The sequence below is a fragment of the Lepidochelys kempii genome, chromosome 11 (genome assembly GCF_965140285.1).
Source record: "Lepidochelys kempii isolate rLepKem1 chromosome 11, rLepKem1.hap1, whole genome shotgun sequence".
Lineage (NCBI taxonomy): Eukaryota > Metazoa > Chordata > Testudines > Cheloniidae > Lepidochelys > Lepidochelys kempii.
The window spans coordinates 13,513,399-13,537,201 of record NC_136390.1 but is presented as its reverse complement, the minus strand read 5'-3'; the positions used below and the strand labels follow the sequence as shown (position 1 = coordinate 13,537,201).

General features: G+C 40.4%; 1 protein-coding gene across 3 annotated transcripts in view; it reads left to right on the top strand.

Moving 5' to 3' along the window:
• Positions 1-23,803, top strand: part of PARP14 (poly(ADP-ribose) polymerase family member 14) — a 44,677-nt gene that overhangs the window by 6,586 nt on the left and 14,288 nt on the right. For 2 of the 3 annotated variants that reach the window (XM_073305196.2, XM_073305197.2), the window contains exons 4-16: positions 821-880; positions 3,541-3,729; positions 7,501-7,767; positions 9,423-9,659; positions 11,889-14,167; positions 16,015-16,251; positions 16,495-16,716; positions 18,051-18,144; positions 19,313-19,462; positions 20,743-20,805; positions 21,896-22,063; positions 22,748-22,957; positions 23,058-23,657. In XM_073305196.2, the coding sequence (XP_073161297.2) occupies positions 821-880; positions 3,541-3,729; positions 7,501-7,767; positions 9,423-9,659; positions 11,889-14,167; positions 16,015-16,251; positions 16,495-16,716; positions 18,051-18,144; positions 19,313-19,462; positions 20,743-20,805; positions 21,896-22,063; positions 22,748-22,957; positions 23,058-23,657 (4,776 nt within the window). Of the gene's footprint in view, positions 1-820; positions 881-3,540; positions 3,730-7,500; positions 7,768-9,422; positions 9,660-11,888; positions 14,168-16,014; positions 16,252-16,494; positions 16,717-18,050; positions 18,145-19,312; positions 19,463-20,742; positions 20,806-21,895; positions 22,064-22,747; positions 22,958-23,057; positions 23,714-23,803 lie in introns of all 3 variants that reach the window. The other variant, XM_073305198.2, reaches the window with a different exon arrangement.

The following is a 23,803-nucleotide window of genomic DNA, read 5'->3' as shown; positions in this document are numbered from 1 at the left end:
TTTAATCCACATTGAGGTCTTTAAAAATAACCCTCCCATTTGATAAAACAAAGCTCCTTAACTAATCTCCAGTAATTGAATGAAAATTAAAGAGCCCCTTGTGCTACAGGACTAGAGAACTCATCTGGTATGCAGTTTTTGTTGCAAGATTTTTAACTAAGAGATGGGTAAGACTCTCCCTTCCTATTAGTTAGCCTCCTGCATACCCCTACATGATAAGTGCTTACTTGAGTAATCCTTACTTGCACATGTGAGAAAGGGGTCAAAGTTTCAGGCCATAAACGCAGTTTGGCAGCTTTTGTCATTTTACCTTCTCCCTTCCGTGTTACTATTATATATTTGTATTGTGGTAGTGCCCAGGGGTCCAGTCAGGATCAGGAGCCCTTAGTAATGCTTCTCACAACAAAAAGATTCTGTCCCACAGATCTCTTGTTCAATAGCATCCATTTCGCAAGAGCCAGAGTTTACTTTAAAGTGCTATAACAGATGGCAAAGGTTCTTAGCCATGTTTCTCACAAAGTGGATGGATACAATCTAACAGACTGTTGGTGCATTAGTTTGTTTTTAATATGATGCATCATAATTTTTGAGGTTTGTGTTATTTTTGAGTGACATAATACTTGGTTTGAAATAAAAAGATATATCACAAAGTGTAATGCTAAGGTAACTGCAGTCAAAGGACACAACAATCAAAGGAGATTAATTCGGAGCTCTAAAAATTGTGACAGTATTCCTTCAACTGCAATAAGCACCAAGCAATCACATTTACTTAACCTTATGGGATTTTTTCTTTTTTTTTCAATTAATGAATGCCATGTAGCTTTTCAAGTCGGCTCTGATGATGGGAATTCTGTGTCTGTAGAGCAGGAAAAGAGGACAGGTATGTATGCAGTTTGTTAAATAGGACAATCACAAATTCTACTCTTGCATTAATTGATGGTTTTCATCGAAATTTAAACTATAACAGCTTCATGGAAAATTTAATGGCTGTTTGTTTAATGCAAAGTAGACTTAATTACACGAGTCTAAAAAATACAGACTGTGTCTTTTGTAAGGTGCCACTGATCTTGAGGAGCCTGCCCACTCTTTCTTTGTGGGGTCTCTCTGACTGTACCCCACAGGTGTCAAGCATTGAGCCTTCACTTCTCCTAAGGTGGAATTGACCAGTTTACCCACTCGGACCAGGGCCTGGGTTACAGCCCCCTGGTATCAACCATGACTAATGCAGCTATCCCATCTGGGATTGGACCCTGCAAGGCTTTGATTTTGGGAGCCTGTGATATCATACATTTGCAGAGAGACAGAAACCACTTCTTCAGAACAATGCGTGATTTATTTTTGCCCAGAGGTACACAGCACTTTAAAAAGTGGATTTAAAAGCAACAAGGAGATCTTCATGCATATTCCCTTATATTAGAATCATAGAATATCAGGGTTGGAAGGGACCTCAGGAGGTCATCTAGTCCAACCCCCTGCTCAAAGCAGGACCAATTCCCAATTTTTGCCCCAGATCCCTAAATGGCTGTTTCCACAGCTGAGGCAGGTCTGGTTTATTCCCCATCTCTGAGTTGAGAGAACCAGCCTACGCTGCTTGCAGCCTGTCTCAGGGCTTTACTACACTACAAAATTAAGTCCACTTAAGTTAAGTTGACATACAGCCACCGCAGTAAATAAAGCAATGGTTCACATCCACAGTTGCTCTTTCTGTCAGTGGTGCACATCCTCAGAGGAGTGCTTCCACCGACTGAAGTGGGACATTGTGGTTACGCTGACAGCTGGAACCTGGCAGTCCAGCAGCTGCTTTTCCTGTCCCACCACTGACAGTCACTCCAGAAGCTGTCAGCCAGGCATGGGCTCACAGTTGGGCCCCTGGCTCTGACAGCTTGAGTTGTCTGTCAGGGGCTGGGTGATCCCTGCATCCAGCTGACAGCTCAGGTTGTCAGCACTCAGGGGCCGGAGGTCAGCTGTATACCAGTGCCCAGCTGACAGCTCAGGTTGTCCGCGGGGGGGGGGAGCTCCAGCTGTCAGCCATCAGCCGCACTTGGGGCTGACAGCCAACAGATGACGTAAGTAATGCAGTGTTTTAGCAGACACTGCGTCGCCCTAACTACATCAACGTAAGCACTATGCCTCTTGTGAAGGTGGAATTATTATGTCGGTGTAGCGGGGGACTTACTTCAGTAGACGCAGCATTCTAATGTAGACACTGACGTAATTAGGTCAACGTAAGCCACCCTGCATTTACCAAAGTCTGTAGTGTATCACAGGCCTCAGTCAGCCTTTTCACTGACACATCTCGGCTAACCTCTCTGACTACCGCATATCACTTTCTGCAAGAGGCTTTGAGGGGATTGGTCTCCTTTGTTTCCAGTTTTAGCCTGTAGGGAATCAGGAGAGCTCACCTACCAATTGATGGCCCAGCCATTGTTATCTTAATTCCTTTGAAGATCCTTAAATGAGGCTGACTTCTATGTATCATTGTTTTACCTTTCTTGGGAAGTTCCTTAACAAAGTGCATCAAAGGAGACTGTAAAGGAACGCTATGCATTCAGTCATGCAGCAATATAAAATTGAAAAGGGAAACCAAGTCATACAAAATATTGCTAAAAAATAATCCAGAGAGACAAGGTGGGTGAGGTAATATCTTTTATTGGACCAACTTCTGTTGGTGAGAGAGACAAGCTTTCAAGCCACTCAGAGGTCTTCAGGTCTGGGAAAGGAACTCTCAGCATCACAGCTTGTCTCTCTTACCTATAGAATTTGATCCAATAAAAGATATTATCTCACCCACCTTGGCTTTCTAATATCCTGGGATCAATATGGCTAGAACTAAGACTGCATGCAAGAAATAATCCAGACATTTTCCCAGTTTGCCACGTAAGTATTCACAGCACAGAACCGCTAGCCTCACTGGCAATCTCAGAAGAGGCCAAGTATTGAATGAGCCTGAATACTGACTTCCTCTCTCACTGTTGGCTGTGTCTACACAAATTTCCCATTGTTTCCACTGACAGTGGTGGACATACACATTGTTATCCTACACTGATCTGAATGAGTTTAGACGTCATGGTGGTTTAAAACACCAGTACCCTGTTTATGCTAGAGGTCCCATCATTGCTGGCACTGGTGGAGCTGCACTGGTGGTGATGACAGTAGGAAATGTAAGAGGAAAATGTCTTGTATAATCAAAGTGTTACAGGTGGTCCTCTTTGTCATGGATGAGCCAAACTGGGCATTGTGGAGAAGTTTGTACAGCCATTCCTCTGCTGTCCTGGTTTTGTGGCGGAGACATTGTCTCCAGGACTGTGGATCCACAACCTTTCACTAGCATACATTCAGTTTATTTGACTTTTTAGAAGAATTTTGTGAAACAAATTTAAGGAAAGTCATTTTAGAAATAGCTCTCTATTTCCCTTTCTTCTGTCATTATTTTTGTGCTGATAAGCTTGATATTAATGCTAAGAAAGATAAAAAGATCATTTTTCCTTTTTAATTTTGTTCAGTCAATCAGATTTCTGATCTTTGATTTCATCCTCTTAGGGAATTTGGGAAAAGAGATGACATCCTCTGAGCAATCCACTGTAGTAATCATCACTGCCCCAGGGGAGGAAATTGATGATGACCTTGTGAGCATGTACTTAGAAAATAAAATGCGGTCAGGTGGGGGACCCATCAAATCCTGCATCAGAAATAATCAACAAATAATCATCACCTTTGAAAATGCTGAAGGTATGATATAGACCTACTTCTCAAAAATATGCCCTCTTTGGTAATGGGTCTTTGAAATTCCATGTTGTAGTAGGAAGAGAGCCTGAGACATAAGCCCTTGTATCTGAGGCCTGAACTAAAGTAATGGCCAGAACTTGCTAATATAAAGCAAAATTTAAGTTGTGAGCAAGAGGCAGGCCCTGCTTACAGAATCTGGCAAGAATAGGGCTGATATTGCAGAAACACACATTCCTAAGTAGTGCTAGGCATAAGAATATATACACAAACACATTCCAGAAAGGTGGTACCAGAACACCTCAATACCAGCACATTCCCCAAAGATAACAGAAACACACTGACCTATCCTAAAAATAAAGTCAGGACGACAGCATGATGGATAGAAATGTTTTGATCAAACCATTAGGTACAAGGTAATGTGTGGTGGTTAGCCACATCAGAAGGTGGCACCTAACTACGTCAGAGGGGTGGTACGTAATTTGTTGGTATCTGTGTACAAAGATGTATCTCAGAGGGAGTGTCTTTGCCCAGCCGAGGGAGCAGTGGAAAGTCCCACCACTGACTGAGCTGTGTCCATTATCACGGGCATATATGTCTTAGTATCCTCATAGAGTCTGCTAGGTGCTATTACCATGCTTCATCAACAATAAACTTGGCTGGGTGCCTTCGCAACTTAACAGATTTTGTGGTCATTGGGTGATTCGCTCAGGATCTGCTGTCGCCAGCTATCTGCGCTGAGCTGGGACAGCACACAGGGAGAACATGCATGCAGCCGAACATCTGATGACACGTTATTCCTGGATGACTGGTCTGAACAGAATAACTGTACCTGTACCCTTTGTGCACTGAAGATGTGGGTGTCATGTCAGCTATGAATACACTAGTACTGGGATAAGTCTAGGGAGAAATCACTGGATCCATGTAGATCTCACGCATGGAAACCACTATGTAAGGTGAATGGCAGGGCAGCCTGTTCATGGGCTAAAATAGCAAGTGGGGAACTACCCTACATACTGGCTGCAGTTAGGAGGTAAATTCTCTCATTGGCCTTTTGCCCCACACAAGTCCCATTTTTTTTTTTTTTTAGGTTTTGGAAGTTGGGAAAGGAAGGCAGTAAGTTTCATGCCATTGTGAAAATCAGAGAAACACTACTGCTGTTTGTCAAAATTCTTCATATTATACTCAGTCTGCCATGGCACCATGTGCAGGGAAAACTTTTCCAGTTGGCTGAGGAGTTGCTGGAAATTCTGGATACAAGGTACAGGGCAGCAGCTAAGATAGGGATAAGGAAGATGAAAGGAGTTATAGTCATAAATAAGATTCAGATGGCTTTTCTTTAGGTTAGGTTAGCTTTGTACTGATGTGGTAGTTAGTTATTCACCTGATAATATGGAATCTCAACGGAATTAAAAAGGGGGTAAAGTCAAAAGAGTTCTGGAACCAAGTTACCATCCTAGGCAAGTAAACTACATCCTCATCTTCAATTAGCAAATAAATTACCTCCTTGACTGTTTCTCCTCTTCTGCAATTAGGCACCCATTCAGAAAGGTCTTTATTTACCTTCCTGAACTGGGGGCCTTGAACCTGAAAACCAAAAACATCTATACCATGCAGCTTCCAAGAGAAACTAGAATCTCCTAACTCCTTGTTTGACTCTCCTGTTTAAGGCAAGTTGCTGCATAGGGCAGAAAGACTGATTAAGATGAAGTACATAAATCTCCGTGGCTGGCATCTGTGTGCCTCCTTGAAATTGTTTTTTCTGCAGAATCGCTGAGCTGGGTGCAGAAGCCAAGGTCTGTTGAAACTCACAGGTCTTTAGTGGAAAACAGACTCCTAGCATATCTCAGGTTTCTCACCTACAACTTTAAAATTTAAGACCTGCTTTTCCCTTACTATAATGACAGTATTCAGGAGAGCTTTTCAGATTTTTTTCCCCCTAGAATCTTAGTCAAACTGAGACATGTGGTGCATCATTCGTCTGTCTTCCTTTTGGACCACACTCTAGCTGCTTGTTGTCTGACTGTGGCCCTCCCAGACTGAGCTGGCTCACACCCTCACTTCTTGTGAGGCTCCACACAGCCTCAAGCAGGCTCACCGACAGCAATTCTGGGCCCCCCTAGAAAGGTATGGCTGAGGTTTACGACATAATCAAATGAAGTACGACTGCCTTCTTACTTTTTTCAAGTAGGGCTTCTTTGTCTTGTTTTTCTCTCAGTTTCTGAGCTTGGAACTTACGTTTGTACTCCATAATGAACAGTAAGGACCGATTCGAAATACGACACTCCACGTTTCATTTGAGATGTCACACGCTTACTCAGGCTGCTGTTGCTGATGCTCTGCCAGACCAGCAGGATGTAGCAGCCCTCTGGCAAACTGTTACTGTCACAATGAGGGACGGCACTCTGTACAGAGCAGCAGCAGGAAACCGGATTTCTTTCCTTTTCTTTTTTTGTTTTTGTTTTGTTTAATCTTAATTTTTATTAAAAGAAGTACGTATCTATCCCATCTGTCCAGGCCCTTTTAAATTGCCGGACACCTGGGCAGTTGACCCCTCTGCCCCCCGTCAGCAGGCTTGGCCTCAAGTACTGCCCACCCTTCACTCCACACGATTTACCATTAGATGGTAATTAGGGGAGCAACAGGGAGATAAATTATAATACTTAAACCAAGAGACAAGAAGAGAACTGACCAAGTGGAGAAAAGAGTGCTATAAGAGGTCCTGTGGCTGGCAGGTCAGGAATGTGTGTGTTTGTATAGTAAGGCTTCAGTGAGTGAAGCCTTATGTGGCATAGTCCTACAGCCATCAAGAACAGTTTTATTAGATGATAATTGCTTGACCACATAGTTCAGCGGCAGGTTAATGGGGCACCATCTAACCAATTTCAAAAAATGAGTTTAAAGTAGCCTCAGGTTTTACACCTGTCCCCGAATTTCCCCTTACCTTTTCCATGGTTTTACAGTCACATTTCCATATGCTCTAAAATGCTTTTCTCTGCTTGTTGCTGTGTGAGGGATCCAAACAAACAGGAGAAATTGGCTGCTATGCAGGGGAAATGGCAAAACTGACTATACACAAAGTGCTGTCAAATAAACAGACTAGAAAAATATGTTTTCTCTAGTCTTACTAATAGTCATTTTAGGTGTTGTAAAAATAATGGTGAAGAACATTTCAGACACAAGTGTGATATTTAAGTGTGGCACTGTCAACTTCAAGTCCAGATCTAGCAAAGCACTTCAGCTAGTTTTTTCAAAGGAGCCTAGGGAAATTAGGGACACATTTCCTATTAAAAATCCAAAGGGATTTGGGCACCTAACTCCCTTTGAAAATCCCAGCCTGAATAACCCGATGAACTTTAATGATGCCTGTGGTAACTTTGCTACATAGGGTCCTAAATACATATATTTATTTCAGGAATAAATTAATCCGCTTCATTAGCCCTCACTGAATGTTGTCATTTCAGATCTAATCTAGAGAACAATATTTGGAACTTTAGGATTAATTGGCACTAATAACATTTAGTACTAGGGTTAACTGCATTTTTTAAAAGGAGACTGGGATACTCTGGATGTCACTTTAAGGGGCTGTAGAATAACTTTTGATTTGATCATAAATTTTGACCACATGACTTATTCTCTTGTTACAGAAAAGATTAAAACAAGAATCCACTTGAGAGAAGCTTTTAAAATAAAACAGAACTTAATATATTGATCCATTCTGAGTAAGTACAGGTATATAACAGAGATCTCCATTTATTTGTGTTTCTGTGGAACTAGATGCACAAGAAGTCTTGGGAAAAAAGGATCACTCAGTAAAGAAAATTGCACTCCATGTGAAACCATGGCAAGCGGAGAATATCCAAGAACTCCCACAAATGGCTTCATCCCTAGTTGTCCTTGAAAATATACAAGAGACTATAAAACAATACATGTTAACTATACTGGTGGAGAACATCAGTGGCTTATCAGAAGATGACAATGACTTCAGTATGGAAATGATACCTGAAATTAATGCGGCTGTAGTTACATTTATCAAAGATATTGGTAAGATAGAATGTGTGTGTACAATATGTTGTCTTCACTTGATGCTTTAAAGGGGGCTATTCAGCTAACACTTTAGCTGAGCTGAAAAACAGAGGAACGTATTCTGTCACAGGCTTCAGATAAAATCCAGTCTCACTTACATCATTGTAAACCAGGAGTAACTCCACTAAAGTAAATGGAGTTACACCAGAGTAAAGATCAGTTTGGTAATTGAAGAGGGAACTACAGTCATTTAATTACCATCCTGTGTACAGGAGTGCTGGGCAGCTGGCAGTGTGTAAAAAGAACTATTGCAAATTATATAAAATAGTATTTTGTGCCTGGCGAATTATAATTATGGGCCATATGAAGCCATCATTTTATCAGCAGAACTGTTAATGGAATGGTGCATGTTTATTAAGTCAGAAGACATTATCAAATAATCATTAAGGGCCAAAACCTTGTTCCATTAAAGTCACTGCGATAGTTTTGCCATTGACCGCAATGGGAAAATTATTTGATCCTACGTAATGAATGGTCATTAAAAGGTGATTTTTTTTCAAACCTATACAAATCTATTCTCTGTGTGTCAACATACGCATATATAACAGTCATAGTGTACTCTCTTGAGTGATACTTTAGTCTGTTTTATATAATATGTTCTTATTTACATCCGTGTCTCTGATCAGTATGTAGGATAGGGAACATTATGATTACAACCATTCCAGAAGACATGCATTCCCTTGTATTATGTAGCAGTGAGAAGTGTACGTGAATTTGTCCTGAACAAGAATTTTAGTTGATCTGATTAACAAATCAGATCTGATGGTATGGAGAACAATAGCCACTATGCATAAGACCAAATTCAGGTATGGTATAAGCAAGCAAAACTGTTGTTGCAGTAAAGGGAGTAGCACCTGCTTATCAGTAGGGTTGAATTGGGCTGACAGTTTTACACTAATTACAGCATCCATAGTCCCTGGTATACATGAGTTCTTTTAGGACAACATAATTCCAGTATTACCATTATACAGCATTTCAACGTGTTTTTGACTTGAAAAAGAGAAGTACCCTGTATAAGAAAACAACAATTATTTTTTTTAGAAGATAGAACTTGAGCAATTTAAAATGGTACATAGCTATCTTATTTTTAAATTAGGTTGAATAAGACAGTAGGGTTATTTATGATACTAAAGGATTCCAACTGCCAGACATACTAACTGCAAAAAGATTAGTCCGATATAAGTAACCCACTGTGTAAAATACAGATCTCTGGGGGAGTATGTTCTATGGGAATTAGCATCCAGTTGGAAGTCAGGAATGTCTAAATTCTCTAATCCTGACTCTGCTACCGATTCCCTCTGTAGCCTTGGGGAAATCATTTTACATTTGTAAAACTGCTATTTACAGGACCAGGCACAAAATCTACTCATCCACCCTCTACCATGATGACTGATGATAGTGAAAAAATTAATGATATTTTGCTTCCCTGTTCAAAAAAAATCAAAAAAAATCACTCAGGCAAGTGGGAAATTAGAATTTTGCAAAGCTGGTTAATAAGGATTAATTATGTATAACTGAACATCTTGATCCCTACACCTATTGCTTATTTTCTTCTGTCTTTCTAACATCATAATAGTAAAAATCTGTCAAATGTTTTTCTTTTCTGTTTATAGATCTAAGGGAATTTGTTGAAAAGTTCAACCAAAACCATAGGGCAAAGCAACAAAATATTACAGCACGGCATCTTGAGGTGACAAAAAGCATTAAGGCTGAAAATTTACCACCTAACATATCTAATGACTATATAACTGTCTACTTTGAAAGTAAAAGAAATGGAAGTGCACAAGTGTCAAATGTTGAACAGTTACCTGAAGAGAATTCAGCTATCATTACTTTTCATGATCAGAAAGGTAACATATAAATATGAATCATTTATTTAATCTTGCAGTTAAAAGATCAACATGAAAATGAATGTGCTCTTTTAAGAAATGGCTAACTTACCCTTAGAAAAAAGTTAACTGGTTTGATGGTTTGGCAGGTTTTTACTCTGTTAGGTTAGAAACCTAGATTTGGGACTGGATATAATATGACTAATATGAGGCACTTAGTTTCCAGTGGACATATATTACATTGTGTTAGGATCTCTGCAATGTCTTTTGAGTCTGCACAAGGATTCTGTCCTTTCTGTTTCTTAAATTAGGGACTCCAAAGCCAACAACAATGCCACATAAGTTAAAGGTGCATTTTCATCAGGCATTCTTAGGAGCCTGGATAGACTTTTCTGTCTTTCTACCTAGATTTTTAGTCTGTGTTCCTCACCATGGTATCCAAGTTCCTTTCAGAGGCTCAATTCTTGTGGGCCCTTGAGCTGAGCTCAGTACATCTGAGGGGTGGCTGGGTGGGCAGAGATGGTGTTATTACCACATTTCTTCCCTCGGCACTCCTGGGGCTCGAGGGGGGTGAGTTCAGCTCCCATCTTCATTACAGCAGCCCTGAGCCTTATGCTCCCTTAGTCCTGAGGTTACGCAAATTTACATCAGCTGGAATGGCTCCCTGTGGATTGGTTCAAGCTGTGTGCAGAATGCAGAGTATTGTGCAGAAGCCTGTATACTATTTCTGCACCAGCTGAGAACTTCTCCTCAGGTGACTCCAAGAATGCAATGAAGAATCTGGCCCCAAATTTTTATAAATTAGGCACTAGTGCTGAGCACTCACATCTTTTATGTAGTTGCCTAAATATGGATTTAGGTGCCTAACGTTAGACACCTAAGATTATAGATTGTGTTGTAGATGACTGGCACTGTATGAAAGTAGTTAAGGACTTTTTAATCTCTTTGGCTAGATGCCACAGTAGTATTTGAATTAATTCTGATGCAATATTAATTTTGGCTATAATTATGCCAGATCCTTTAAAATAATATATATTTGCCCAGTTACATTTTAACCAGTCTCCTAAAATGGGAAGTGTAGCTCTGTTTTGTAGCAATAAACAAACAGCTATGGGAGAAGTCTCTCATGCAAGAAGTTCCAGTAGCTTCAATATAGGACCAGATCCTCAGCTGGAGTAAATCAAAATAGCACCATTTGTTTACCCCAGCTGAGGATCTGGCCTTAATTGTATAGGTAGGTTTGGCTTTCTCACTCCCCAGCCAGGAGCATGGGAGCTGTCCCCTTAAAGGAACTGTTAAGCAGCGGGGTGGCCTCCTCCTCCTTAAAGTGTTGGCCGGGGGCGGGGGTCTCTGCTCTGCTGGACCAGGACAACCACACCCTCCAATGCACTTGTGTCTGCAGAGTTCGGGTGTCACCAGCCCTGTGGGAGCGCATGCAGCTCTGCTGTCATGGAGCCGCTCCCAAGAGCTGCACGTGGCTCCCTGCGGTGCAACAGAGCTGTGACACCCGATCCCTGCAGGCTCACCGACCCATTGATTTTTATTTTTCATCAGTTTCAGTGTATCAGCGGACATAGATGTTTACCTACAGTTATCGATTATAGTTGAATCCTGCCAAGTCTATGTATAAGTCAGGCAAGCGGCATCTGGTGCTAAGAGGTTAAAAGTATAGAACGCCAATGTCTGTGTTAAACTTCCTTGTGGAACGTTATAATTCTGTAGGTCCATCTAAAATCCCATTACCATAAATCAATTTTTTTTCCTCAGCAATCTGACTAGAATATATTTGGTCTGACTCTGCAATTATGCAATAGTTACACCTGTTTAATCAGACTCTTGTTCATTGTTCACACAATGGATATGCTATACATAAAAAAGGAGAGGGAGCTTTACAATGTAACTTTTTTTTTTTTCTGGATGGAGTGTCCCAGATTTATTTATAACATGGCAAGAGTAAGTATTACCGTTGTGTAGTCCTGTCTAGTATGATGGCTTGTTATGCTGTGGACATGTACAGGATATACAAGCCTTTGGGTACTTAGAAAAATGTCACTTGTCAGTAACTTGGGAATATTCTTATTCAGTTTAAAAAAAACTTATTCAACCTAAAAAGCACTCCTGTCAGAATCAAAAGGAAATGCAATGACTCATGAATTGCAACTTTTTAAAAAAAAACTGAAGCTAATTAGCTTAGAAGTGTTACAGTTAATTGATTTGACTTGGGTAATTTTTGTTTTATTTTATATTTAGATATAAACACTGTCTTGGCAAAGCAGCATTCACTCAACAAAGTACCAATTTCTGTGTATCCGTACTACAGCTCATTGGGTACAGCTCTATATGGAAAGGAAAGGCCTCAAATAGAGATGCCAGAACCAATTACAATGTCTCTGGATCCTTACATCTGGCAGTTTTTACAGACAGATAATAGGCTAATCCAGGAAATAAATCATGAAATGGCAGATTGCAAATGTGAACTAATGTGGCCTCAACCCAACCGTGCAAATCCAGAAATAACACTGTGTCCCTCAAATGCCTTATCTAAACAGAGATCAATGATCAGGTTGATCAAGACATGGAATGAAGATGTTGCTAAAAAGTTCTCACATAGCATGTCAAAGTACAAGGCCATTAAATGTGAAGTAAATTCAGTGGTGTGGGAAGCCATAAGAAACAGCTTGGTAAAAGATGGTGTTTTGATCGTACCTGACATTTCCAAGAACATGGTTGTCTTAGTTGGTAACACAGAGATTATAAAGGGTGCAGAGCAAGAACTGAAGGAGCTAATAGAAAATGCCAGGAAAAAAATTGAAAGAGAAGAGCAGAGCATAGAACAAACTCTGTCAGTTGGCCCAGGAAAGTATGCAATTTTACGCCTTGCTGGGCTAGAGGAGAATGTTTACAAGGAGTACCCGTCTCTGAAGATATGTTGTGATGCATCATCAAAGAGTATTCGTCTGTGTGGAGTGGCTGCAGAAGTATTTAAAGTCAAAAGTGAAATACTAGAAAAAGTGCACAGCATGGCACAGAAATCAATCAATGTCCATCCTTACGTTTTCCAGTTCCTACAACACGTAGATAATGAAACTCTGTCACAGCACTTATTTATGTCAAATCAAATTATTGCGTTTTATGAGCTTAGCACTGATAACATAATGCTGATAGCAGGTTCTCCTGAAGTTCTTCTAGATGCAGAAGAAGAAATTAAGAAGGTTTTGATTTACAAATGCATTGATCTGGAGGACAACTCAGTCCTCAAAAAGAGAGAATGGAGGGAGCTCATCAGTCATTTGTACAAGGCACATAACTGTTCCAAAGGAACTGTAATAATTGTTGAGTTGGAGAATCAAGTAGTCATTGCTGGTTATTTCAGAGCAGTAGCAGAAGCATATCAGCAACTTTCTGATTTTGTAGATAAACACACTCAGGTACAAAAAGTCATAATAGCCAAGTCTGTGGCAGTTGTAATGTTTGTGGAGAAGGAAAAGTCCAGTATTTGGCTTGAATTAAAAAAGAAAGGTGTGAAAATTGAATTTGGCACACAGAATAAACGTAAAGGTATTTCCCTGAGTGGACCGAGAGTGGAAGTGTTCCAGGCAGTCACCAAACTTGAACAAATTCTGTCTTCTCTACATTCAGAAAATGTGGTAATTGATAAACCAGGGGCCAAGGTGTTTTTTAAAGAACAAGAACACTTGTATGTGACTGGTGTGAAACAACAATTTAACTGTCTGATCAGGCTGCGAGAAGATGAAGAAGAACAAAGAGAAGATGGTGAAGTTAGTAATGTGTATAAGAAACAAGGCGAGCCCCACTGTGAAAAGATCCTGCAAGAGGGAGTTGCAGTAGCAGTTTATAAAGGGGACTTGTGCAGTCATCCAGCTGACGTTGTGATGAATGCATCAAATGAGGACTTAAAGCATATTGGTGGCCTTGCTGAGGCCCTTTCAAAAGCTGCAGGGCCAGAACTACAAACAGAATGTGACCGTATTGTGCGGAAACGAGGCCCTTTGCAGCCCGGCTGTGCTGTTATTACAGATGCTGGGAACCTCCCATGTAAACAGGTGATTCATGCTGTTGGGCCCAGGTGGAGGGATCATGAGGCAGAAAAGTGTGTGCGCCTGTTAAAAAGAGCAGTAAAGGAAAGCCTACGCCTGGCTGAAACGTACAATCATCATTCCATAGCCATCCCGGCTATCAGCTCTGGGATATTTGGATTCCCATTAAAACTGTGTGCACAGTCAATTGCAACATCTATCAAGGAAACCTTGGAAGATTCTCCGGGGGAAAGCTGCTTGAAAGAGATTCATCTTGTGGACTCTTCAGAGAAAACAGTTCAGGCTTTCACTGATGCCTTCAAAGATGTGTTTAGAGATAAATCACCCCGACACATTTCGTCACCTCCATCTGAAGCAGCCTTCAAGCCCAGAAAAAGTAGAAATGCTCGAAGTAGAAAGGGTCTCCAGATGGTAACAACTGATGAAGGATTACGCATCATACTGGAGATAGGAGGCATTGAAGATGCTACAGTAGGTATTTTAAGTTATCAGATGATATCCAACCTTATGTAAAGTTGGTTTTCAGTTATAAAATATATGAAAAGATACTTAGATTTTCAGTTATAATTAACAATTAAACAAAGACAATATGTTAATATAAGTCATAATTGATTAACACAATTGTATATGTTAGGTTTAGTTTTTCATGCTGTCTATACACATATAGAGATGAGAACATATTTTAGACTGACTGTATTTTGTTATTTGAACTGTATTCATTGTCACATTAAGCTGTTGCAACCACGTGTTTCTCTTCCATCATTTCTTTATGGTTTTGTCTGTGTTTATAGTTCACACTGTGATATGAGCTGAAACCAGCTGTGAAACGAGGACTGCTAGTACTTTCAAGCTGACCTTTGCACTCTTGTGCTCTCACCAGCTGTGTGAGAATAGCTACTTAGTCTATAAGGGGAGTGGGTAGCAACTGCCTATAGTCTCGATGAGGGGAAATGACGGAACTTCAAATGTTTAAACAAGTAAAAATTAAATTGTTGATCCTGAACACCCTTAAATGCCATTGAAACTTGGCCCTGGTGACATATGAGCCTGTAACAGTGAGCTATCTTCTATTTGTAAACGTACATGGCCCCATTGCTGCAGTATCTCCGTGTCTTAGTGGTGCTTTGGATCATGTCTCTCAAAGATTCATTACCTGGGAAGGATTAATTATCTCTGGTACCTGTAGTGAATGGGTCTTGCATATTCCATGCAATTTTAACTGCCTACCAATTTTCAGATTCCACCAGCATTGAATTATTTTAACCATTAATTGGACCAACAGCCAAAAATCCCAATTAAGTAACTCACTTATTTCCTTCTCTGTTTTCTAACTATCTCTTCTTTTTCCTTCAAGTCTTTGTCTTTTCCCTCTGGATTTCAAGTTGATGCATTTCTCTTCCATCTCCACCACTTTATTTCTGTCCAGTCTTTATCTCCTTGTTCTTTTTATATCTGTCACTCTCACTCTCTTTGATTCAGCAATCTCTCCCTTTGTCTGAGGCAGAGAGCATCTTCTGAATCCTTATTTTTGCCCCTTTTAGTGCCACTCAGAGGATCCACATGATAACCAGCTGGCCATCCTGAGAGTGCTGGCTGTAGCTGCCACAGCCTGTAAACATAACGTCCTCCTTTGGTCAGAGAGGTTTATTAGAGCATGATGTACTGCACTCCTCTACAGGACTGACTGTGCTGTTTGCACATCATTCATAACCCATGTTGACCTATGGAGTAAGAGAATTAACCCTTTCCCTCTCCTCTCTCTCTCCTTCAGTTTATTCCTTCTCTTTTTTTCCCTCTTTCTCTTCTGTAACTTCTCCTTCACTTCCCTTTCCACATAACTGCACCCATGTGGTTGCTCCTTCTCATACCAGTTTACCCTGTGGTGCCAACAGGAGCAGCAAGGCATCTGAAATTCAGTAGTAGCATCATGTCAGTTTTACTCTGCTGATGGGGATGCAATATGGGCAGGACCATTAAGAGTATGTGATCCCCCTGCTGGAGAATCATATATGCGGGTTTTTCAAATGGACCTGGAGTAGAGTAAGAACACAGGATTCTGACATATCCATGTAAAATATAAACTGCTGCATAAGGGACAAATTTCATTCTGTTATACACAAGCTACCCCACAAAAGTCGGTGGGATGATGTACGTATAACCGAGCATAATTTGGCTCATTTTGTTCAAAAGATTTGCTTTATTCCAGCTTTCTACTTTTTAAATTTGCTTTATTTCTTAAATCTGCAGGTGCTGTTATAATCACTTAGCCTTAAATGTTTCAAGTTTGATCTTATAACAGATATTTGATTTTGTTTAAGACGGACGTCATCGTAAACAGCGTTGCCCGAGATCTACAGCTTGATAAAGGTCCACTTTCTAAAGCCTTGCTGAGCAAGGCAGGTCCGATGCTCCAAGAACAATTATGTGAAGAAGGGCTAGCAAAAGTAGCTAGTGAAGGGTCTGTGTTCAAAACAGAGGGATGTAATCTGGGCTGCCGTTTCGTGCTTCATGCCATTGTTCCTGGATGGAAAAATGGGCAAGAATCTGTACAGAAGGTAGAAGGCTATTTTCCTAATTCTCATTTGATTGAATGGGTTCTCAGTTGGCAGTAATGTAGATTTAATGTGAATTCTCCACTGAAATCAGCGAAGCATTTCCTAGGGGTCAGCTCTGTTAATTTTGATGTAACTAAGGTCATTTTGAATTAATCCATGGTTAATTATGACATTTTAATATAAAATACACTATTAAAAATATTAAACTGCATGTACTAATGCAAACTTTGTTGTGATTCACAGCTCCTAAGAGACATCATCACAGAATGTCTTCAGACTGCTGAGCAACTGTCTTTAAAGTCAATCACATTCCCAGCAATTGGAACAGGGAATTTAGGGTTTCCTAAGCCTGTTGTTGCTAAATTAATGTTTGACCAGGTGTTCAAATTCAGTCATAAAAAAAATATTCAGTCTCTTCAGGACGTTCACTTTCTGCTGTATCCAGATGATACAGATAATATTCAGGTAACTTGTATCCTATTACTGTGCTTTCTGTTACACATGGGTTAAGGAAATGATGTCAGGCCCAGACCTAGATCAGGAAACTACTGACAAAAACAGTGTAAAGTCTCATCCTTCTCTCCCTCCTGCCTCTACCCCGGGAATGGTCAGTCCTTCTTGCACTGTTGGTCTGGTAGCAATGGTGGACGTACTAGTGTAAGCCAGCCACGGGCATTTTTACCGCTAAGAGCTCAATAATAGAGTGGCGGAAACACTGGTTGCCGGTCTACTTTGTGCTTCCACCGTTGCTAGCACTGGTAGAGCTTCACTGGTGCCAGAGCAATATTAGGAAAAGCACTGTTGGGGACAAAGACAGTGCGTCTCATGTCATCGTCCAGTGTCAGATTCCTGTTTGGTCTGGAGGCCGTTAAATTATGCTGCTTCTGATGTGGGCAGGTGTCAACATCCTCATTAACATGCTAGTCAAGAAAGTATCCTTGGATTTCCATCTTGATGATAATATTCAGGCACTGTCCTGTGAGGTGATCGCTGCTCCTGCTCTGATTGAATTGCCATTGGACTCCACCTAGAATGTAAAGTTGCCCTTTGATTCTTCCATATGCAGTCCCCTGCCTTTCCTGCACAGTTTTTTTCTCATTTGCTGGAGCTGGCACAAGTTAACACTGAAATATTCCTTAGCCCATGGAGCCATGTGAATCTTTCATGCATAGCCTCAGGTAGCATTCTCTTCCCCCCTCCTCTCTCTGGCTCTGTCCTCACTGAATAGTTAACTCAAGTTATCTACGCTTGAGTTTAACTCCTCCTGAGTTCACTTAGCTTGAACGAGAGCAGCCACGCTGTGCTGCTGCAAGCAGCATACAGTGATTGTGTTAGCAGCTGTCGAGTTGTGCTAACTTGAGCTGCCACCTATACTCCATGATGGGCCATCCAACTTGAGTTTAAAGCACCACCAAACTTGAGTTTTAAGGTTTTTTGTGTGTGGACAGGAATTGAGTTAGAGGTATCACTCATGTTAGGAATAAGCCCTCTGTCTGTGCACCCTATCACATGCTATTTAGACTTTCACTGTACTGCCTGAAGGTGTTAAACCTGAAGCAGTTTGCCAGTTTCTCTCCCTTGCTCATAATTTTGAAGGAATCATGGTTCCTTTATGATTCCAGTTTATCAATATTTCCATTCAGTGTTGAATAAGATTGCTTGGTGGACAGCATCTAGTCCATCACCTTTTTGTTTTTTCTAAAAAATTTTAGATCTAATTTTTATTTTTCAAATCTGTATTACTACTGAGAAAACTCTAAAGAGGTGCCTACAGGTGATGACTATGGTTCTCTTTCTAGGCATTTTCAGATGAACTGCAAAATAGAGCAAGTGGAAATATTACCAATGTCAAAATGCACAAGCCTGTGCCAGAGAATGCCCAGCAAGGACAAGGTAAGTTTGTTTTGTTAATGTTTTGTAAGTTTTATAACTATTCTAGTGATTGAAAAAAATTCTTAAAATTTTCACCTAATATATATTTTTTTGATATTGGTTTGGTGAACATGTCCGTCCCAGTGTTCAAAGTAAGACAGTGATAATCCTATTAGTAAAAATCAGTTAAAGCAGAAAATTGTATCTCTCCAGCAATAGGTTTGTGTACACTTGTAAAAATCATGCCCATAATTCACTACCAGTCATAACCATAGTAGAAGCTGTAGTGTAGACAGAACACAGGTATTTTTACCAGCGTACTAACAAAGATTCTGAGCAGGTAAACAGTCTTACTACCACCTGTGATGCCTGGTGAATTACTGGATCATACATCCCATGGGGCCAGTCTTGCTCCTATTAAAATCATTGGACATTCTGCAAGAAAGTAAGACTGATGAGAAACAAATGTGAAACTAAATAGTTTTTTTTTTTCATTGTCCAACCTGACAGGATTACAAAGAGCAGGATAAATATTGCACACTTAATTAGATTTTTTAAAAAATATAATATTCAGATCCTGCTCAAAGGCTACTGAAAGAAATGAGAATCCACAAGCTTGCTTATTTTCATACTAAGTCACATTTCCACTCATATATCCTGCAGTGGGCCCATATGGTATGAGTTTACAATCACAGAGGGATCTCTCTACTCCATGTACACTGTAAAAGTGTTTTCTGTGCTGCCCCAGATTGGAGGGCAGTGATGGGAACAGGTAAAGACAGAGACCAGGGACTTTCCATTTACAAAGAGGCAGTGGCTCCAACACATAGGTATTGCGGGGCTATAGCTGCTGTTTGAGCCTACGTATTGGAGCAGCAGCTATAGCAGGATAGGTTGTTTTGAAACTTTGTGCCCTAGACCCAGCTTGGGGGTCGATCTCCTTGCCCTGGCTCAACTTTCTCCCACACAGTTACCTGGGCTTTGTGTGGGTGAACACGATATAATTTTATGTTGTAAACTGGGTATGTCTGTAATCTTCTCCATGGGAATGTGACGGACTAAGACCAAAAATCAAACTTTTTGTGAGCTCTCTACTAAATGCACATAGAGGCAGGTGAGTCCCTCGCTCTAGGGAATAGAACCTTTGCTGAGATACACTTCTATCATTTTAATTTCTTTTCTCTTGCAGCTTTCTTTGGGCCCATTTCAACCCCAAAACAGGGAGTGCATGAAGTGCAGATTGGTTCCATTACATTCCAAATAGCAAGTGGAGACATTACCACGCAAAAAACAGATGTCATTGTGAACATATCAAATCAAACGTTTAACCTCAAAACAGGTACTTTAGCCTAGTGATTGAGATTAATGAGAAATACATTTTGAGTGGTTTGAGTGCATGCGTAAGAGGATGGGAGGGAAGAATTTTCAATATATACAAGTCTTTTTTTATACATTGTTCCCTGGCATTTTCAAACTGGGAAAGCCGTACTAGGAAGTATTTTAATATAATTTGTTACTGTTCGCCCCAGTATATAGAAAAATCCTATAGAATTTAATAGAGAATGAGAATCTTTCTCTAGAACGTTTAAACCTCCCTATAGAATTCTATAGCAGGGAATCATTCATTGTCTTATGTTCTGTGCAATGGGGTCAGCTGCCTCCCATGTACCCCTCATGGCCGGGGGTGCTTCTGCGGTACCTACTAACAATTTCTCCCTCAAAGGGCTTTTTAAACAAACTCCACACAGGCATTTCTGATCCATTCACCACCACCCCTTCTCAGGGGTCCAAGTTTATTCACCTAAATAAAGCTCCAAAATAAAACCCAAGAGTTCCAAAACACAGTCCATCTGTTTTACCCTCTTGTCAGGTCACTCCCAAACTTTTCCTGCCTGTAGTCTCAATAGGGAAACCTTACGTCCCAAGTTTTTCTGCTGGAGTCTGATCACTCCCAGCAGTCTCCAATTCACCCTACAGGCCTTCCTGCCTGGGGCCTTTCCCCCTTTGGCAGGCCACTCCCAGGCACAATCTAGCTGGAGCCTCAGGTTTGTGGTTCTTGCTTCCAAATCCCCCTGGGATTAGGTTCTTACTTGCAGAAACCTTTTTTACTTCCTACAGTTTCCTGAACTTCCACCTGCACTGCAGCCAGTTGCTGCCCTTTATTGGGAACTACCTGATCTAATCCAGGTGTGCATCTTTAGTAATAAGAGTTCACTACCCTTACGCCCTCCAGCCCTCAAGAGGCAAGCCATCCTGACCTTTTACAGTCTGTATGAAGTTTAAACATTACATAGGAAGTAAAGCTTTCTCTTTTAAATATTATAAGCTTTATAATATTTATAAACCAAGTTATTGGTTTATCCCTATTACATTTTATAGGACTTATCTATAAGGAAGTAACAGTTTTATTTGACCTCATTGGGAACTGTTCGGTATTCAGCACTTTTGAAGATCAGGAAGATGCCTTAACATCTGATGCAGGCTTCTATTTTTTAAAAATCTTGACCTATTCTTTTGCCAGATGTGAGAGGATATTGTGTACTCGGTCTTTTGACCTGGGTGAGACTTTGAGTACTCTTAATTTGATTTGTCAAGCTAATATGGCCCTTCTTATTTCAGGTGTCTCTAAGGCAATTCTGGAAGGTGCTGGACCACAGGTTGAAGCAGAATGTGCTCAGCTAGGTATGAATACAACATATGTGACCTGCTTTCTAGAGGCACTGAGCACCCACAGTTTCCACTGAAGGCAGTGGGAGTGGTGGGTGCATACCACTGCTGAAAATTAACCTACTATTGTATTTGTGTTTATCCATGATCTCACAACTCCTTAATTAATTAATATGATGTGTGTAAAACATCTTAAGAGATGTTAAAATAAAGTACAAAGCAGAAGAAAAATACTTAAGAGATGTCAGCATCAAGGTAAATTAAAAGAACCTGCTCTGCTATATGACTCTTCCTCTTGTGCCAGTAAAACCTTCAAAACAGGGCAAAAGTACAAAGGGTTAGATGGTGCCTTTGGTCAGAGCCTGAGCACTGGGTGGTACATATTTATATGTAAAGAAATGAGCTGCACCACCCAGCAGCAGCCTCAGAAGACATTGTGCTTCTGACACAATCCTCTGACTGACTTTTTCTTTTGTGTCCCTTTTTCTGAAGTTAGGAAGTAGTAATGTGCTGCTGGCTTATACCAGCAACCCACAGCATCCTCCGCATGGCTTAGAGACAAGTAAAAAAGGAAAGTTCCTATCTTAATGGAACTTGTATCTAATTTTAGACATAATCTATTGAAGAATGATAAATACAACCTATGCAAGATAAAGATCCAACAGGAAAAAATTATGAGTTCTGTGTTTAACTACAGGGAAGAGGTAAATGTGTAGGTTAGCACGGAAAGGCAATTGAAGGAAGTGGATATGATGGGAGAGTTGAAAGAGGAGTGAGGCTGTGTAGTCCACAGAACCAGAGAGGAAAGTCCGAATACCAGTGGAGCACTGAGTTGCACCAAGCTGTCTGAGTGCACAGAGCAAGCTGAGGAGTAAGGCCAGATAAGATGTGGACGGAAGCTGAGCTGTGGCCTTGAAAGCAGGGATGAGGGGTTTGAATCTGGTGCAGAAGGAGATTGGAAGCCAATGCAGGGGCTCAAGGAAAGGGTAGTACAGGCAGGTGGCAGGTGAAGATGATGAAGATGATTTAGAAAAGTTTGCATTATGGATAATTAAAGGACTTATCACTTTCTGTTATGCCTTATATATTTTCTTTCATCTTTCAGCCTCACAACCTCACGATGACCTTATAACCACACAAGCAGGAAACCTGATGTGCAAAAAAATAATTCATCTTGTTGCCCAGAATGATACCAAATCTTTAGTCTCCAAAGTGCTCCAGGAGTGTGAACTGAAGAAGTACACATCGGTTGCCTTCCCAGCAATTGGAACAGGTTTATGTTTTTGTTGGAAAATTAAACTAAAACCAATCAGCCTTCTTGAGACCAAATTCATCCTGTGTGATTCCATTGACATCAGTGCTTCAGCCAATTGATTTACCTGAAAAGTTTATTCTCCTATATTAAGAAAATTGTTGTGACGTTGGGGCAAATAACAGCTAGTGAAGCTCAGAGCAAGGATTTTGAAACGATAAGGAAGCTGGAGATCACTGTTGTTAACTTAAATATAAAGTGATTTAAGACTGTCCTGTTTTAACGTTAGAGACTTGAGAATATCCATATGATATTACCATCTAGAGAACCATGAATGCTTGTCTCAACTGATGTTCATGGATATCCCACTGGAAGGTGTCTATGTGCCTATTTCTGCTCCTACTGAAGTCAGTGGAAGTTTCTATTCTGACTTCTGTAGGACCAGGAACAGGCCTTAGATGGATGGGATATAAACCTATCTCTGTAGGCCGGATTCTTCCTTAGCCCTGCTTCTGCATTCCTTGATCACTCAAAATTTCCATTCAAATCAATGAGAATCATTGGAATAAAAGAATGCAGAATTGGGCGCTATGTTTAAGATCTAGTTGTGCATGGGTCCATTACTTGAATAAAATTATATCTGTATTAAATGTCTTTCAACACATTGATACATGTATTTTTTTTGTATTGTTACATTTGTTACAGGTCAGGCAGGCCTTGATCCAGCAGTAGTAGCTGATAACATGATGGATGCTGTAGTTGATTTTGCAAGTGATAAATCTGTTCAAATTGTGAAAAACATTAAAATTATCATCTTCCAGCCACAACTACTAAGTGTGTTCCATGCAAACATGCAGAAAAGAGAAAGTACTGCTAATGCACCTGCATCAGAGTCCTTCTTCTCAAAATGTGCTTGTAAGTAGATGTCTGGTTGTTCATTTTTAAGTGGAGGCATAAATAACCCTTATTTAATTTTAGCAACTGAGTAACCGCAAGTATTTATACTTCATTACAGCATTCTTCGGCTTGGGAAAACGTGCTACAGAAAAAAAGCCTGCAATGGTTTTGCAAAAGAAAGTTGAGAGAACTGTTTTTCAGATTTGTGGTGAAAGCCAAAAAAACATGGAAGATGCTATATCCTGGATTAAAAACCTGATTTTAAAGGAACAGCATGAAAACACTATCTCAGATGAATGGATTTCAAGCTTTGATGACCAAGAATATAAGGAACTGGCAAACCTCCAGAAGAAACTGTCCATTCAGCTGGAATACAAGTATCCTGTGCCTTTAATTCGAGTTTCTGGTGTTACCAAAGACGTCTTGCGTGCTTGCTTGGAAATTCAAGAAATGATCAAAAGAGTTAGAGCTGTTCAAGAAGAACAGTCCAAGGCAGAACTTCTCAGCAACCTAGTTGAGTGGCAATATTTAAAAAATAATCAGTACCTGCCTTTTGACAGCCTAACAAATCTACGCTTAGAGGATGCTGCAGCATTAAACCAAAAAGAGATTAACATCACCATTTGGAATAAAAACTATCAAGTGGATCTGGAAGCCAAACGTGCTATAGATGACACAGGGAAAATTATGGCCATTCTACGAATCTCAAAAGATGAAGGTGAATGAAAGCTGTTCGGTGTTACTTCGGGCCATACTGTGTCTAGCTTAGCATGAGTAAGTTGTGGGGAGACTATACAAGGGACAAACAAAGTAGCAGTTCCTGTGCACATCTGAAATACTAACAGTTCTGAGCAGCCATATGAG